This window comes from Impatiens glandulifera, chromosome 1 (genome assembly GCF_907164915.1).
Source record: "Impatiens glandulifera chromosome 1, dImpGla2.1, whole genome shotgun sequence".
Taxonomy (NCBI): domain Eukaryota; kingdom Viridiplantae; phylum Streptophyta; class Magnoliopsida; order Ericales; family Balsaminaceae; genus Impatiens; species Impatiens glandulifera.
Window position 1 is genome coordinate 138,917,024 of NC_061862.1, and position 18,291 is coordinate 138,935,314.

Below are 18,291 nucleotides of genomic sequence, written 5' to 3' on the forward strand. Positions count from 1 at the left end.
GAAACCATCCACCTGAATTAATCATAGGTAATCTAGTTGCACCTCTTAGGACTAGAAGCCAACTAATGCATGAATTTGCAAACTCTGCTTTTATTCTCAAATTGAGCATAAGAAAGTAGATGAAACATTGCTTGATCCAGATTGGATCAACACAATTCAAGAAGAACTAAATCAATTTGAAAAAAAAAAGTTTGACATCTAATTCCAAGACCAGATGATCAATCTGTTATTGGAACTAGATGAGTTTTTAGAAACAAACTAAGTGAAAATGACTTAATTGTGAGAAACAAAGTTAGGCTAGTAGTTCAAAGATAGGGGAAAGGAATTGAAATTGAGGAGTCATTTTCCCCTGTAGCTAGACTATAAGCTATTAGAATCTTTCTAGTTTATGCTTTCAAAAATTTTAAAGTATATCAAATGGATGTTAAAAGTGCTTTTCTAAATGATATACTTAATGAAGATGTTTATGTTGAACAACCACCTGGTTTTCAAAATCATTCTCTACCTAATAATGTTTTCAAGTTAGATAAAGTTTTATATGGTCTTAAGCAAACTCCTAGAGCTTGGTATGATATATTGACTAAATTCTTATTTGAGAATGATTTTATTATTGGTACAGTAGATAAAACACTTTTCAGATTTGTTAAAAACTCACATATATTACTTGTACAAATTTATGTGGATGATATCATATTTGGGTCAACTAACCCCCAAACTGTGTGAAAAGTTTTCTAAGTTGATGTAGGACAAGTTTGAGACGAGTATGATGGGTGAGCTGACGTTCTTCTTTGGACTTCAAGTTAGGCAAATTGAAGCTCGAACTTTCTTTAACCAAATGAAGTGTATCAAGGAATTACTAAAGAAATTCGGTATCGAGAACTGCTCAGTTGCCTCAACTCCCATGAACTCATCAAGCAAGCTGGATAAAGATGAAGGCAGTCAGGATATCGATATAACAACTTACCGAGGAATAATTGGATCTCTGCTCTATCTAATAGTCAGTCGACTAGATATTCTGTTTGTTGTCGGTCTGTGTGGAAGATTTCAAGCTAATCCTAAACAATCTCATTACATTCTGCTAAATGTATTTTGAAATATCTAAAGTAGCTCAATGCGTTGGACTGTGGTATCCGAATGATTCTAGTTTCAACTTAATTAGTTACTCTGATGTAGACTATGCAGGTTGCAAGATTGATAGAAAAAGCACCAGTGGAACGTGTCAGTTCCTAGGTGATTGCCTGATCTCTTGGTTCAGCAAGAAACAGACGTCCATTTCCACGTCTACAGCAGAAACATAATATCTTGCTGCAGGAAGCTAATGTGCTTAGTTACTTTGGATTCAACAGTAGCTGAGGGACTTTGACATTTAGGCAGACGAGTCACTGATCTTCTGTGACAACACCAGCGCAATCGCGATCACGTATAATCTGATGTTGCACTCAAGAACAAAGGATGTCGACATCCAACACCACTTCATCAGAGACCATGTAGTGCAAAAGCGCGTTTGGATGGATTACATGCCTACCGATCAACAAGTGATTGATATTTTCATGAAGCTACTCCCCGAGACTAAGTTTTCTTACTTTAGAAATATTTTAGGTCTTCTAGATCTAAATTAATTAATGATGCATAAACTTATGAGGAATTTGATACTTAACTAATAAGCCAAACATGTTGAAACAGCTATTTCAAACCATGCTGAAAGAAGAGTCGACTGATGACACTGTACACCAGACGATCTGTGCTTAAGAAACTTATAATTTCAGTATAATAATGACACTCCGCTGTTAGGAAAAGTCTGATGTTGAACAACTGTTGTTGTGAATCAGTAGAGCGCCTTCAGCATAGTAATGACATTAAGCAAAAATTCAAGGCATGCAGACAACACAGTTAGTCGGTTGTCTTAGTATACATCAGACGGCGCGTCTTAAGCTGAGTGGAATAGTTGTTTTAATTTTATCAATACGTTATCGTTTCATCCCTCTTTGGACAATGAACGGTCAAATTTTTGAATTATATTTTTTAAAATAAATATTTATTTTTTAAAATAAACAAAATGAAGACATGTGTCTATCATTTTCTATAAAGTGTGACCAACACGCCTAAAACGATTCATATTCCCATTTGCGATTCAAAACCCTAAATCTCCATCTTCTCTCTAGAACTCTAGCATTCTTCATCTTCATCCTCTAAACCCAAAAAATCTAAACTGACTTTTTACGCTCAAAATACTCTGTAGGTAGACTTTGAAGCTGTCTACAACTTAAAGATGCTCAAAATGGTGGCGATATTTTGTTCCCTATAAACATTCGGTCTAAGGAAGTTTCTAGGGGGACCATTCACAGTTCATGAACCTGGGGTTTACGAGTTCTTTTCCTTAGTGAAGATAGTTAGAGAAATCATTCAGTGCACGATGAAAGGCGCTGAGGTTCTATTTTAGAAGAGTTGTTCGCCCAATATTATGGGCTTTCGATGGAAGGGCTCTCTACTTTCGACCAGATTCCGGCCGATATGATCAAGGAAATGTAAACAGTCTTTTTAGTCATCTCACTTACTGTTGAGACTCATGAAAAGAAGAAGTTCTTGAAGTCGGAGTTTTGTGTTCTCAACGATATTATTTCAAAATCCCTTCGGGAAAAAGTAGGATCCTTTGCTACCTACACTCAAGATCGTTTCGAAATAATGGTGGCCATCACCAAAGAAATGCCTATCAACTGGTCATCCATCCTTTTCAAAACCCTGGTGACGATGGTGACTCTCCCAAAGAAGCAGCACACTGGATTTGCCGTGCAGATCAGCAAGATGCTCGAGCACCTCTAGGTTAGCACAGGCAAGGGCGTGAACGTTCATCCTAATAGGATTCTAACCATTAAAACGGTCAGCAATTACTATTTCAGGTTGATAGGAGTGTCAAACTCCAGTCTTGACACATCCGCTCAACTGTCGAGCAGACAATCGACTACCCTTTCCAAGCGTTCAACCCTCTCTCCACGCTCAACTCCAAGGAACAGAAGGAAGTCAGTGGTTGAGGAGTCGATTGGAAGCTCAAACAGTCAAAACCTTGATTCAATTGATGAGACAATTGAGACTATCTTTAGAGCCAAGAAGGCTAGACTAGAGGAAACCCCGGCAGCAGAGAAGACTCATGAGGTAACTCCTGAACTGGTTCTGACCGAAGCGCATGTTGAAGACCTTATTGAAGCACCAACTTCTGTGTCAGATGGTATTATTGTTGAAGACCCTGTTGGCGACATTGCTGAAACTCCTGTTATAGAGCTAGCTGTTAGCCCTATTGCAGCACAACCAAAAGCAGAAACTCCAGCAGTAGTTGTTCCCTTATCAGCCATCTCACCAGCGGCCATCGCAAAAATGGTTCATGCTGTTAGATGTATTATATTTAGGGAACATGTCCCTACTGCTACTCAACCTGCCGAAGTTGCAGGAAAGGAAAAAGATATTATGGTCTTTGTACCCGAACCTCTCACCCTAGTGAAACAAACCGTCAATCTCATTATGGTGGAGGTTGAGACGACAGCGACGGAGAGACTAAGAGTGTTCGACTCAAGATAAGGCTTCACTAGAGATTCACTCAATTCTTTTACGGTGTCGATCTAAGTCTGAAGTTTAAGGCACTAATAGTTCTAGAGAAATCAACCCTAAATTAGTTTTGCACTAAAAATATTCAGGAAGCTCTCAAGAGGAGAGAACTAGTCGCGAGCAACGCTTGAGGACTACACCCGATCCTTCGCCAAATATAGGGCAACTACAATCCTCTTGAGAAAACCGTATGGCTGGATGCTAGAGTCAACGATAAGCTTCAGCATATCCTAGATTCGTTTAGCTCAATAGCCATGTCCTTCATACATGGTACTAAATCCTCCAGTATTGTTTAGCAACAAAGGGCTCCAATCTATAATTCAAGCGGAAGTTATCTAGCCTCCAGCTCTATGGGAGTGCCAAATTGTCCTAATGATGAGCAACAACTTTTCAATGTTGAAAAGTTGATATTCCCTACTACTGAGCAGCAACTCTCTTTGGTGGCAATGCATCATCTACCTCCTACTATAGAGCAATAGCTTTTCCAAGCTGCTGAACATCAACTCAGCCAAGCTGCTGAGCAGCAACAGCTCCCCGTTGCTGTTGATCAGTAGTCCTTCCAAGCTGCTAAGCAACACTCCTCTCCTGCTCCTGAGAAGGAGCTCTCTTAAGATGTTGAGCAGCTATCCACCCCTGCTTCTGAAAAGTAGCTTTCCCGGACTATTGTGCAACAAATCTCTTCAGATTCTGAGCCACCCCAAATTCTTGCTATCGAGAAGCTTCTGTCTCCAATCAAACAACAATCTATCCCGTCTGAGCAGCAACTCCCTCTAGCTGCATCTTGTCACTATGTAGTAGTGACTGGAATTATCAAAGACGTGTGTAGAAATTTAGGGGGTCGACTACTTATCTCAAGCACTGATTTAGGTGCCCTCTCCTCGAGCTTCTCCTTTATCTAATGATCCAAAGCCATCTGCCATTGAGGCCAGTGAATGGGTTGTTCCTCTACAGATTCTTCTACCCATTTCCCAACTTGAACATTCGACTCATCATTCTCTAGAAGAGTCATCTTTAGGAACGGTGGATATCCGCAACATAATCCAGGACACCATTTCTCCTATGCAACAGAGTATTGCAACCATCCTTGGAGAAATTGATTTCCTTAAGGAGAAGGTGTTAGCATCCTGAAAGGCATCCGCCTCAACAGCTTTGGCGGAAGACAAAATCCTAAGCCAAGTCACGAAGGGATATGCTGAGGTTTCCATTATGATGGATTCCATGAGCAGGTTGAAGACTATACTGCATAACTCCATCGGCGGCTATAATCGGGATCTCTCTACGAAGATCGACACTATCGGTATGCAAATTACCAAAGTAATAGACTACCTTAAGATTGCAACAGACAACCGGATAGAGAATGATGATGTTAAAAAGGGGAAAGTGGTCGAGGGGGAAGCCTAGACGAGGAGGAAGGCAGCGAGTCAGCTAAAGCGGGCTTGGGAAAGCTACGAAGAATTTAAAAGGGGGGATATCTTTACTATAAATATTTTTTGTATTTATGTTTATATATTAATATATAATTACCTTTAATTTCCTACTCTTATAACTTAGTTTTAACATCATCAAAAAAGAGGAAATTGTTAAATTAAGTTAAAGAAAGTAAAATGGGAATTAAGATTAAAAAGGAAATCATTAATTAAGTTAAATTAAGAAAAATATTTTAATTGATTAAAATGAACTTAGGATAATAAAAATTAATATGACATAGCTTTGATGATGCGTTGATAAATAAATAAAACAAAGTTCTGCAAATGTTTTAAATGTGCAGAAAAAGCTAAAGAGGCGCTAACTATAGTGTTGACGACAATAGAGTTGAAGAAACACTGACATTAGTCTTGTCAACAGTAGAGTTGAAGAGGTGCTGGAAGTAGCCTTGCTCCATCAACAGAGTTGAAGAATCGATGGCAGCAGCTTTGCTCCAACAGCAAAATGAAGAAGCGCTAGCAGCAGTCTTGCTCCATCCGCACAGTTGTGTTGCGCTAACAGCCGAGTAGCAAACAATAGCGTTGCACCAATAACTATGTTACGCTAACATCCGAGTAGCGAACAACAGAGTTATGTCAACAGCTAGATTGTCAATATCAGTGTTGCGGCAACAATAGAGTTGCGTCAACAGCTGGGTTGTCAATAGTAGTGTTGCGGTAACAGTTGAGTTGAGCCAACAACTGAGTTGCGTCAACAACAGAGTTGCGTCAACAATTGAGTTGCGCCAACAGATGACTTCCTTATCAAGAGAGTTGATCATCAACAGAGCTCCATATCAGTCATCTTCTACATCAGTTTAAGACGACAAAATGAACAACTTCCATGAATATGATTATTCCACTAGTCCATGCAATATTATCCCGTACGCCACGTTCTACCGAATATTCCGCGCACTACTATCCCGTAAACTTGGCGTACAACAAACGGAAAGTTGTCACGTATCTACGAGATATATTCGACCATTGTCATGCACTCAATATAAAAAAGTATCAGAGTACAACGATGAATCTCTTGATCTCTCTCGGTGAATTTACGCTCAATCTCTGAATCTCCGTATCTCACGATCCAAAAATCTTTTAGATTAATCTCTCACTAAGTTCATTATGCTAATCACTACGATAAGCTGAGCGATAATCTTTTGTACTACCTGATAGTTATTTCAGTATTGTAAGTTGATTATAATATTTCTTGTTCCAAAGAGTGTGATAGCTAGGAGTTCAGAACATGCAATTGTTAAGACCTGTACTCTGAGTGGGTTTGTATAGAGGCTATACAAATCAAAGTCTTCTAGTGGAATCCTTCTAGAAACAGAAGGGGTGACGTAGGAGTTTTATCTCCGAACATCCATAAAATCTTATGTTGTCTTTTTATTGCTTCATTCATTATTGCATTTTCCGCTTCAAATCCTATAAGCATTTTCCGCACTTGAAATCGTTCAAGAGTTTGCTACGATTTGTTGAAGAATAGAAATAGATTTTAAACCTTAACAGGATTAAAATCGAATTGAAAGTTAAAAATATTACAACAATATTCAACCATTTTTCTATTGTTGTCACCGATCCTAACACACATAATTGTTGGATCGCTAACAAAATTCCCAAAAGCCAACGACATTGGACGAACCACTGACAGAACACCTGAACACGCACAAAATGACGTCGTTTTTGAGTCTCGATCATCTTTTTCGTTGCAATCACCTGAAGGATAAGAACATATCCACTTTTGATTTTTCAAAAGTGGAACTTCCTCTACAGTCCACCTTTTCGGCTGATTCGAAAGTTGAAATGATTACCCTATCACGGTGATCATTTCTCCTACATAAATGGGGATGATTCATCCATATTCCGACCAAGTTGATGAAGAACAACTATAATAACATAAATGGATTTTACCTGAACAAATCTGAAGCCAATAGATCCACTATCTAGCTTCAAATCGAAGATTTTCAAAATTCTGCAATTAAAGCTTCAAGCATTTGGAAATTTCAAATTTTCGTGTAAGTCTTTAAAACTTGTATCTAAGCATCACAAAAGCTTTCCTAAGGTCCTAAGAGTGTTCTCCAATCCTTAGTAACATTTCAATCATCCTCTAATTCATATTTCCAATTTGAAATTTTTATATTTCCAATTGTAAAAACTTGTATTTTGCCTAGTTATGGTGTTTTATGGTTAGAAATCGAACATATGATTACATATGAACTTTCAGTATAGATTAGAAACAATCAATCAACCTTAAACAGAAATACCTAAATTTAAATTTTGTAAAATTCTAAAATCGGGTTTGTTATTCTTTGGGTAATCTTCTTGGATCACAGCCCATTAAGCATTCTAACATAATTGTAATTCTTGGTGATAGAAAATTGATTAACAGGTTTGGTGATTTCTCATCATCACGTGATGAAGCATTGATACATGTTGCCTTGGTCGGTCTCCATCTATCTTTGAAGTTTCTTTACTAATCATAATTTACTTTTAGTTCTTCATGATTGCTTGATTAATATGAGAGTAATTTTGGTGATTCATATGTTTCCTGTGTCCTATTTCAAAATAATATATTTGAACAAGATTTATATGGAAGACCCTACTTAAATTATGATTTGTAAATTCCTACTCAAAAAGGTGGGAACATATGAAACATGGACTTGAAATTTTTTGTTTTAAATTTCTTATTTGATGCGGGTTATTCAAAATTATTTTCAAATAAGTCAATATGCAATCCACAATCTATCCATCATTCAAATCATCATCACAATCTCAAAACAAAAGGGTGGGAACATGACACGCATGTGCTTGAAAATTTTGTTCCATATCCTTGTTATTTGATGTGTTTTATTCTAAATTATTTTCAAATAACTCAATTCGCACCCTATTTTAAAAAAATATAATCAATATGGAAATATAATATAAAAATAATATATCTATAAAATATTATCAAAATATAATAAATTGTGATAATATCGATATTATATTGTATTATATTAGTTTCCTTGTAAGTCTAATTTAATATGTATATAAGAGACCCGTCTTATGTAATTCAGAGTTCATTGAAGACAATCTCTCATATCTTACATGGTATCAGAGCCAAAATTTTGTACTTGAGCACAAAATATAATTTAATAGATGTAACATGTATTAGTTTTCTTTAAATTTGTGTATAGGATTGCTTGAAATTATTTTTTGTTTATCTTATTTTAAAAGGGGCAAAAAGAATAGTTTAAAAGGTGAAAATAAATATTAAATTATTAATTGAATAAAAACTAAATAAATTAAAAAAAAAAATCTGAAAAATAGTTTATTAAACTCCTAGTCATAAATAAAATATTTTTGTTACACATTTAAATTTAAATTCTCAGTCCAAGTTATTAGGTAAATATCCTACTTTTTTATTTAAATAATAAGAAGTTAAAAAATTTAGAAAGACCGATAATAATGACACTCAATAGCTCACCTAGAAAGAAAAGCGCAATTCGTTAAGGTTTTAAACTTGGCAACTAAAAATCAATTTGAATTTGGAATGAAGCACAAACTAAGACTATCACAGCATGGTATCAAATTTTTTCATTTAATGCCCTGCCACGTCAGTTTAACATCTATTTTAACATCCACTTTTTAGCATATCCTACAACAGAGTATTATTCAAGGTATCAAAATTACTTTTTCAATTTCTCTCACTTCAACATCATTTATACATAATTTCATTTTTTTTAACCACAAACAATATTATTCATCACTTGGTAAATCAAACATACAAACAACTCTGGACGTTCAATGTTTTGGTTCGAAGGTTGTATATTTGAGTTTTGAGCTTGATTTGGGAAGTAATTTGAAAAGAAGATGTAGTTTTGTGAAGTATCCATGAAAGAGTTTGAAGATGTCAAAAGAAATGTGATAGAAACCAGGATGATAATATGGTGGAAAATTTTAGAAATTTTTTGGTATCCAAATGACACAAACTAAGTCTCTATTTATAGATCTCAAAAAATAAAAAATAATGATATATATATATATTTATTTATTATCCAAAAGTGTATTTAAAAAAGAAAACAAAAACAAAAAAGTAACCAACCGTGCTGCCACTTGGCACGCTGTGATTGGGCCACATCAAATTTGGTCCCGTATCAAAATTTGATACCCATATTTTAACACTTAATTTTGATACTTTAGAGTTTAGGGTTGCAGCATTTAATATTATTTTAACACTTATTTGATACCTTATTTGACATCTTGCTGTGGATAGTATGTAAAAATATCTATTATTTATGCAAAATTAAAATATTTGTTGATAACAAACAGATTTTTGAAAATATTCTATATAGATTTTTGTAGATATGGTATAAAATGCATAGTCATAATTGACTTGAATTTACACAAAAGTTATAACCAAAAATAAAATAAAATAAAAAGCCTTACCTTCCAAGATCTTAGAACAAAAAAATCTGATATTTACCATTTTTCAACTAATCTCTAAATCTTGTATTTCAATTTGTTGTTGCAAATAATGACTGAATCCGTTTCTAAAAAATCATCCAAACATCCAGCACCTAAATCATACCAAAATTATGAGGAAGGATCTAAACCAAAATTTTAGTCCTCAAAGACCTTTCGAAATCTAGGAATCATCACTTAAATTCCCATTTACAATATTTGCAAGTCATGAAACAGAGCTATCAAAATAGCTTTTGTTGACATGCAAGAAATCTTTTCAATTTCCATGCAAACAAGTATCAAAAAGAAATTTACTCACTATGTAATGTACTACATAAATATTTCAATAAACTTCCTCAATCTTAGGATACACGAAAACCAGCACCGCCAGCCTTGGCAATGATGTGAGCATACTTTTCCTCCTCATTCCTAGCCTCCGCATTTTTTTTGCGCTCCTCATCCTCTGTTTTGTACTTCTCCGCCTCTCGAATCATCTTCTCTATCTCTTCCTTTGTTAACCTCCCTTTATCGTTTCTTATTATCAACTCACTCTTCACACCCGTTGTATTTGTATTTATCTCTGCTGACACGTTTAATATCCCATTTGCATCGATATCGAAACATACAGTGATATCAGGAACACCTTCCAGATCTGGGGGAATTCCGTTCAGCATGAATTCTCCAAGAAAGTTATTGTCTTCTGTCATCCATCTCTCACCCTCGTACACTGGAATCAAAACACTCGATTGATTATCAAAGTTTGTAGTGAAGACTTCCTCCACTCTTGTGGGGATTGTAGTGTTTCTAGGAATCAAGACTGACATTATGCCTTCAAATGTATCAATTCCAAGAGAAAGGGGTGTGACGTCAAAAAGTACAACATTTTCAACTTTCTGATTTCCCTCACCACTCAAAATGGCAGCTTGAACTGCAGCACCAAAGGCGACAGCCTCATCAGGGTTGACGCTCTTGCAGAGTTCTTTACCATTGAAGAACTCCTGAAGAAGCTGCTGCACTCTCGGAATTCTAGTAGACCCTCCAACCAGGACAACATCATCCACACTGCTCTTGTCCATCTTTGCATCATTCAAACATTTCTCGACAGTCTCCATACACTTACTGAGTAGATCTATGTTCATCTCCTCAAATCTGGCTTGGGTTATTTTAGAACTAAAGTCTTCTTCTTCGAAGAGAGAATCAATATCTATAATTGTCTCTGCAGTAAATGAAAGTATCCTTTTTGTCCTCTCACAAGCCATCCTCAGTCTGCTTAAGGCACGAGGATTTCCACTTATGTCCTTTTTGTTTTTTCGTTTGAATTCCTGAACAAAATGACTCACCATTCTGTTATCGAAATCCTCTCCTCCCAAATGAGTATCGCCGGCTGTGGCCTTCACTTCAAAGACAGCATCTTTAATGGTCAAGACAGAGACATCAAATGTTCCCCCACCAAGGTCGAAAATAAGGATGTTCTTCTCCCCCACGCTGCTTTCTATCTTGTCTAGACCATAGGCAATTGCAGCAGCCGTTGGCTCAATGATGATACGCATCACATTCAGACCAGAAATTACACCTGCATCTTTAGTGGCTTGTCTTTGGGAGTCATTGAAGTAAGCTGGGACTGTAATCACAGCATTTTTCACAGGTGATCCCAAAAATGCCTCGGCGATCTCCTTCATCTTGATTAAAACCATGGACGATATTTCCTCCGCAAAGAAATGCTTCTCTTCACCTTTGTAGTTGATAATAATCATTGGTTTGTCTTCTAACCCAGAAACCACCTTGAATGGCCAACACTTTGTGTCACTTTGCACGGATGCATCACTAAACCTCCTACCAATCAATCTCTTAGCATCTGCACCATAAAAAATGATTTGAAAACTATATATGGAATGACATTATAAAAGTATAAGAAGAGAAACTTACCAAAAACAGTATTGATGGAGTTGACAGCTACCTGATTTTTAGCTCCATCCCCGACCAATCTCTCTGTCTTCGTGAACGCAACATATGATGGAGTTGTTCTGTTGCCCTGATCGTTAACAATGATTTCAACACGGTCGTGCTGCCATACTCCAACACATGAATATGTTGTACCCAGATCGATTCCGATGGCGGGTCCTTTCCCTTTCTCTGCCATTATATATCAAATGGATCTCACAAACCGTCTATGTCTATAATGATATGGTATTTCTAATTTCAGTTGTATTCTATGACTGATCTGTAATAGCAAATTTTCCTGCCCTTTGGTTTTCTTGAGAAGGTTTAGTAATCCAGTCCACCAATTATTGATTGGAGTAAAACCAGACCAAATATAGTGTTGCCTTTCTATATATGTTAATAATGATCATCTCTCCAGCTTCTCTGTAATAAGTTAATAAGTCATTGATTCTCATCTCTCCACATCATTAATTCTAGCACAATTCTCAAACACCTCATCTAATTATTATTAGTAGTGGCCGGATGCAATAGATATTAATGATCATCTCTCCAGCTTCTCTGTAATTCAATAGTAAGAATAATATTTATGACCTTTCATCATCTGACTTTTGACACTTGAACTACTCTAGTGAGTTGCTTCTATAGTGACCACTGTTTTTCTTATTTTACGCACAAGATTCTTATGATACCCATTACAAACCTATAGTCTTTCCTTGAAACCCAACCCAACTCCACCCACCCCATCTTATCAAATTTCCAATACAAATCAAATTTGAAAGAATTACAAACAAAGCACATCCAACCACATTCATGCACTCATTCAAAGAAATGCATCAAGAAAGCAAAAATCCAAGGAAACAAAACCACGCCAAATTCACATAAAGATAGAAACCAAAGCAAAGAAAGACTTATCTCCCTTTATCTTTGCTCTCCATCTTCATCATTGTCCCCTGAAAACCAAAACAATGACGAGAAAGAAATCAAAGCATATAACAACAAAACCTGAATTACTCAAAATTATCTAATCATGACCTCAGAAGATATACTCAAGATCAATGCAGGAATTTTATTAAAGCACAAACAACAGAGCTTAAGATAATCAATTGATCCAAAATGAGGATCAAACTTGAACCTATTACTACTACATATCTCCTAATTGCAAAAACTATGCAAATGCATTTAATAAAAGCTAGCCCTGCTAACAAAAATTTGCAAAAAAGTCAACAAAAAACAAGAATGCTGAAATGTGGTGAAAATGCATATTACAACCTAATCCATCATAGAAACATAAGAATATACTATACCAGCAAGAATTATCATACTCATGAATATACCTGAGTATAAATACATAGATCAAGATAATCGAGAAATCCAATAAAAGGGTCAAGATACAAAACCTTGTTTTTTTTTATCTAAACACCAACTGAATGGGTTCAATTTATTTATTTTAGTAGTTAAGAAAAGGTAAAGACTATTCTTCTTTACTAGTACATGTAGATGACATTAGTTATAGAAAATAATCAGAAAAAAAAATAGAGCAAGGTCTGACATTGGCTATACTATACATCAATTAAATAATTACTATATATATCACAATTCAGAGATTACTATATATATCTTAATTTAATTTACTAGGTCACATTGACTATACTTGCATCAATTGAGATAAAATGTGAACTCCTTCTCAAGTATGTTTTTTTTATCTAGATTCTAATATTGTCATGAACTACAATAGATTGAATTTAACATTAAGATAGACTCACCATTACGAACAAACAAAGCAGATACTCACATCTCGGCGAATTATGTGTCCATGAAAGATCCAGACGCATAGAGAATGATTGATTGTCATATGAATAGAAACAAATTTACAGAAATTTATCATACCAAAACACATTTTTTAACATAAACAATCTATATATATGCTAACTGAAATAAGAAACAACTTTAATATGATTAAAAAACAACCTTTATCAAGTCAAAAGTCATTACTAACAAACAACCTTGAAAAAGAGGAAGAACCCTAATTTAAGCTCCATAAAACAACTTGATTTCACAAGTCCAGAAATCTCAATAGTAAAGGGCTGAACTTTTTCAAAATTACCATCTTTTCCATGTAGATAAAAAAAAATCTTTGTAACAATTATTGTGCGTGAAAACTATGCCCATTACCAATCTTTGATTGCACAATTGGAGTCCAAACCTCCAGATCAAGTTAAACTTGGACCACTTCATCATCTACTCATTATATTCAAAACCGAGTGTTGCAAAAAAGACAAGAAAACTCATTGAGTCCAAAACACCATTCAAGTTGTCTCCATTTTCCAGTTTGAAGATGGTATACATCTGCACTATGTTTCTCAATACCCTGCCTAATACGACAATTGTACTTATAACTCATAATTCATCTCCAATTACATACATCTCTATTTAGGGGCCTCTCACCTGATGCAACTCGGTCCACTCATCTTTCCTCACATCATACTCCCAAATCGAACACCTTATCATCTATGATAGCAGCGATGAATATCCTGCAATCGACATCTACCATGAACAATTATGAATTATTTGGTACGTTCTTGCCTTTCCACCACCTCTAGTCACAAAATCCCACATGAACAGGAAAGTCGGGTCACCACTCATCATCTTGCAATGGCTAATGACGACGAGTTTTCCATCTGAGCTAGCAATCCGAGTCAACTCAAGAATCCCGTTTGTGAAATTAGGGATCGGGGGAAGTGGTTCCACTCTCGATTCATTGGGTCAAAAACATTGATTATACAAAATCGAAATCACAAGACTGGAACAAGCAAACTAGATGTTCCTATAACCGCTGTGTTTCCTGAGTCTGTGAAAGTGAGAAGTTTGCATAAGATGGAACTATTTAGGAAAGACTTAAGATGTGGCAGGTATGTATGTCCTTGTAGTGAAGACGAGCAAGAATATCAGAAATGAGGCTTTCAGGCAATCTGTTTATAGGTAATTCTTCTTCGATGGCTTAAAAGAGGGAGAGGAAGAGAGAGTTGAAGCAAGATTGGAGAACGAGGTCCAATTATATAAGAAATGATATCAAGCTCAAAGAGTAGATAAACCCTCGACTTGTTAATAATTCATCCACAGACTTAACTTATATACTTTGCAGAATCATAAGCTCAAAGTACAAAACAGCTTCATTAACTAGCAACAAAATTGAGTTTTATAAAATACTCAAGCAACTAATTCAATCAACTTCCTCAATATAGGTTACCAGCACCGCGAGCCTTGGCAATGTTGTACGCATACTTCTCCGCCTCATTCCTGGCCTCCGCTGCCTTCTTCTGCTCCTCATCCTCCAACCTGTACTTCACTGCATCTTGCACCAACTTCTTTATCTCTTCTGTTGTTAACCTTCCTTTATCATTCCTTATTAACATCTTATTCTTCTCACCTGATTTCTTTTCCTCTGCGGAAACATTTAATATCCCGTTTGCATCGATTTCAAAACATACTGAGATTTTAGGAACACCGCTCAATGCCGGAGAAATTCCAGACAACCTAAATTCTCCAAGAAAGTTATTGTCTTTCGTCATCAATCTCTCACCCTCGTACACTTGAATCTGAACACTCAACTGGTTGTCAAAGCCTGTAGTGTAGGATTTCTTCATCTCTTTGGGAATTGTAGTGTTCCTAGGAATCAAGACTGACATGATGCCTCCATGTGTCTCAATTCCAAGAGAAAGAGGAGTGACATCCAGAAGTACAAGATCTTGAACTTGCTGATTTCCCTCACCAACCAACATGGCAGCTTGAACTGCAGCACCATAGGCAACAGCCTCATCAGGATTAAGGTTCTGGCAGAGTTCCTTATCATTGAAGAACTCCTTAAGAAGCTGCTGCACTTTAGGAATTCTAGTAGACCCCCCAACCAAAACAACATCATCCACGCTGCTCTCCTCCATCTCTGCATCATTCAAACATTTCTTAACACTCTCCATACACTTATTGAATAGATCCATGTTCATCTTCTCGAACATGGATTGGGTTATTTTAAAATTAAAGTCAACGCCTTCAAAGAGAGAATCAATATCTATAGTTGTCTGAGCAGTATATGAAAGTGCCCTTCTTGTCCTCTCACAAGCCATTCTCAATCTACCTAAGGCACGAGGGTTTCCACTTATATCCTTGTTGTTTTTGCGTTTGAATTCTTGCACAAAATGATTCACCATTCTATTATCAAAGTCTTCCCCTCCCAAATGTGTATCACCAGCCGTGGCCATTACTTGAAATAAGGAATCATCAATGGTCAAGAGAGAGACATCGAATGTCCCCCCTCCAAGGTCAAAAATAAGGACTTTCTTTTTTCCAACGCTTCTTGCTCTATTCTTGTCTAGACCATAGGCAATCGCAGCCGCGGTTGGCTCAATGATGATACGCATCACGTTCAGACCAGAAATTACACCAGCATCTTTTGTAGCTTGCCTTTGGGAATCGTTGAAGTAGGACGGGACTGTAATGACAGCGTTTTTCACAGGTGATCCCAAAAAGGCCTCAGCAACCTCCTTCATCTTGATTAAAACCATGGAAGAGATTTCCTCCGGAAAGAACTGTTTCTCCTCGCCTTTGTAGCTGACAATAATAATTGGTTTGTCTTCTAACCCAGAAACCACCTTGAATGGCCAACACTTTGTGTCACTTTGTACGCATGCATCACTAAACCTCCTACCGATCAATCTCTTAGCATCTGCACCATAGAATTTGATTTGAAAACTTTATATGGAATGACATTATCAAAGAAGAAGAATAGAAACTTACCAAAAACAGTATTGATGGAGTTGACAGCTACCTGATTTTTAGCTCCATCCCCTATCAATCTCCCTGTCTTTGTGAATGCAACATATGATGGAGTAGTTCTGTTGCCCTGATCGTTAACAATGATTTCAACACGGCCCTGCTTCCATACTCCAACACATGAATATGTCGTACCCAGATCAATTCCGATTGCCGGTCCTTTCCATTTCCCTTTCCCTGCCATTATATATCAAATGAATCTCAACAACGTGTATGCCTATAAGTTCTGGTTAAGTTGCATTCCATGACTGATCCACATACTTGTAGTAGCTAATTCTCTTGTCCTTTGGTTTTCTCAAGAAGGTCCCACCAACCATTGATTGTAGAAATTCCAGACGGCTACCTAATTAGTGTTACCTTCTGCTAGTGATCTCTTCAGCTTCTTAAGTTAATAAGCCTTATCTCTAATCCTTCTATAGTGACCCATGGGGATATCCTGTTGAAAAAACAAAATTATAAAAACTATTCCCTTAAAAAATTTAATTGCACAATTGAATTCAATAGACATTAATGTTACATAAATCATTAAGTATGCATAAAACAGTAATTTTTGGCAATGATATGTAATACCATGAAATAACATTTTCACTTTTGGCTGTGTCATTTAGAATCTTTTTATTATTATTATTTTTTATTATTATATGTAACACATAGTTCAACAACTCAAGGTGTTCTGAATGAGAATCGAACTTGAGAACTTTAGTGTATTGGCCGTGACACTAGAATTAATCACAAGTGAGTATACATATAAACAATAACAGTTTTAGAAGTTCAGTCCACACCAATTCAGTTGTAGAAAATCAATACTCAGCTAGCTATTCCTCCACTGAATATGGAATGATCAACAACAGGTTCATTTACTTCAACCCACACTTCATTCACTCTCCCAATAAACCTGAAGGGGGAGTTGTACTGAGCAATAGAATAGGCGTCTCCACTTGCAGAAGAAGTAGAGTTTGACCATGGAGACCTGCTCAGGCTGGTAGCAAGTTTATCCGCCTCTTTAACAATGTTATCATCATCCGCAAATCCTGAGAACTGTCTGACTGCAATGGATCGGCTCGACCATGGGGTAGGCTGAAGGTTCAGTTCTGGAAGAGGAAGAGGCGGATTCTCTTGGAACTTAGCAGGTAAGTAGAGTCTAACATAGTATGCCCATGAGTGGAGGGGTCCAGCATCAGGAACAATGCTTGTTAAGATAGGAACCGTCATTGGAATTCGGGAGAAGTTTAGATTTGCACCTTCTATAAATTGAAATAACCTGTCATGATCCCAAAACACAAAACAAAAATGAAAGTTATTTTCAGTTATAACATGAAGAGAAGAGTATCTCAGATGAATAAGCAAGTTGATCTCAATCCATTTGAGAACCTTGACCTGGGGCTTTAAGGGAGCTTTTTGAAAATTTGAACATTTTGTTTATCTACTTTGATATTATGTATATATTTGGTTAACTCTTGCCAACATATAAAAGATCCTCACATTAAACTTGCACTTTTTGCATTAGGATCCAGATCCTTCTAAACTCAAGTATAGATGAAAAATCTAACGAAAAAGAAGTATGTATTTTGTTCTGGAATAAAGTCTAACTAGATTACGGGTTACCAGTGAAAACCCTACACATAAAAGAGTAAAAATGTCTCAAACGTGAGTGGTTCTGTGGTATGCCATTAAAACCCTATACATAGAACCTCCAGGATTTTATGATTCAGGTTGAATATCATCTTCTCTAACAGAAAAGCAAGGGAAAACAGAATAGAGTGTTAAGAGTACCTGTGGAATCCGTTTCTAGTGGCTTTATGGAAGGAGACCTCTTTGACTGGGGCAGACATCCATACCAGGTCTCTGTATCGTCGGATTTCGAAATCTGATTCCTTGTGAATAACCGAGTACTGTGGTGATTCGAGAGCTACGCATAGAACGGTGAAGCAAAGGAGATTAAGCAATACTGTGAGAGTCTTCCAAGGGAACCGATCGTTTGCCATTTCTTCGAAGGAACTAACTGAGATTGAGAGAT

The 18,291-nt window shown here is 36.5% G+C and overlaps 2 protein-coding genes across 3 annotated transcripts; both read right to left on the reverse strand.

The window, feature by feature from the left end:
* Positions 1-9,807: 9,807 nt before the first annotated feature.
* LOC124945151 (chaperone protein DnaK-like) lies at positions 9,808-16,458 on the reverse strand. Its single transcript, XM_047485537.1, has 6 exons — positions 16,239-16,458; positions 14,695-16,167; positions 14,244-14,295; positions 14,031-14,130; positions 11,433-11,649; positions 9,808-11,361 (listed from the first exon to the last, which is right to left on the reverse strand). The coding sequence occupies exons 1-6, from the start codon at positions 16,456-16,458 to the stop codon at positions 9,869-9,871; spliced, it is 3,555 nt and encodes a 1,184-aa protein (XP_047341493.1). The 3' UTR covers positions 9,808-9,868.
* Positions 16,459-16,569: 111 nt separating this feature from the next.
* Positions 16,570-18,291, reverse strand: LOC124919907 (heme-binding protein 2-like). Of its 2 annotated transcripts, XM_047460271.1 has the most exons (3): positions 18,048-18,291; positions 17,057-17,535; positions 16,570-16,710 (listed from the first exon to the last, which is right to left on the reverse strand). In XM_047460271.1, the coding sequence occupies exons 1-2, from the start codon at positions 18,257-18,259 to the stop codon at positions 17,082-17,084; spliced, it is 666 nt and encodes a 221-aa protein (XP_047316227.1). In that variant the 5' UTR covers positions 18,260-18,291; the 3' UTR covers positions 16,570-16,710; positions 17,057-17,081. The 2 variants fall into 2 exon arrangements, with proteins under 2 accessions (XP_047316227.1, XP_047316226.1); XM_047460270.1 differs by lacking the exon at positions 16,570-16,710 and having other exon boundaries at positions 17,000-17,535.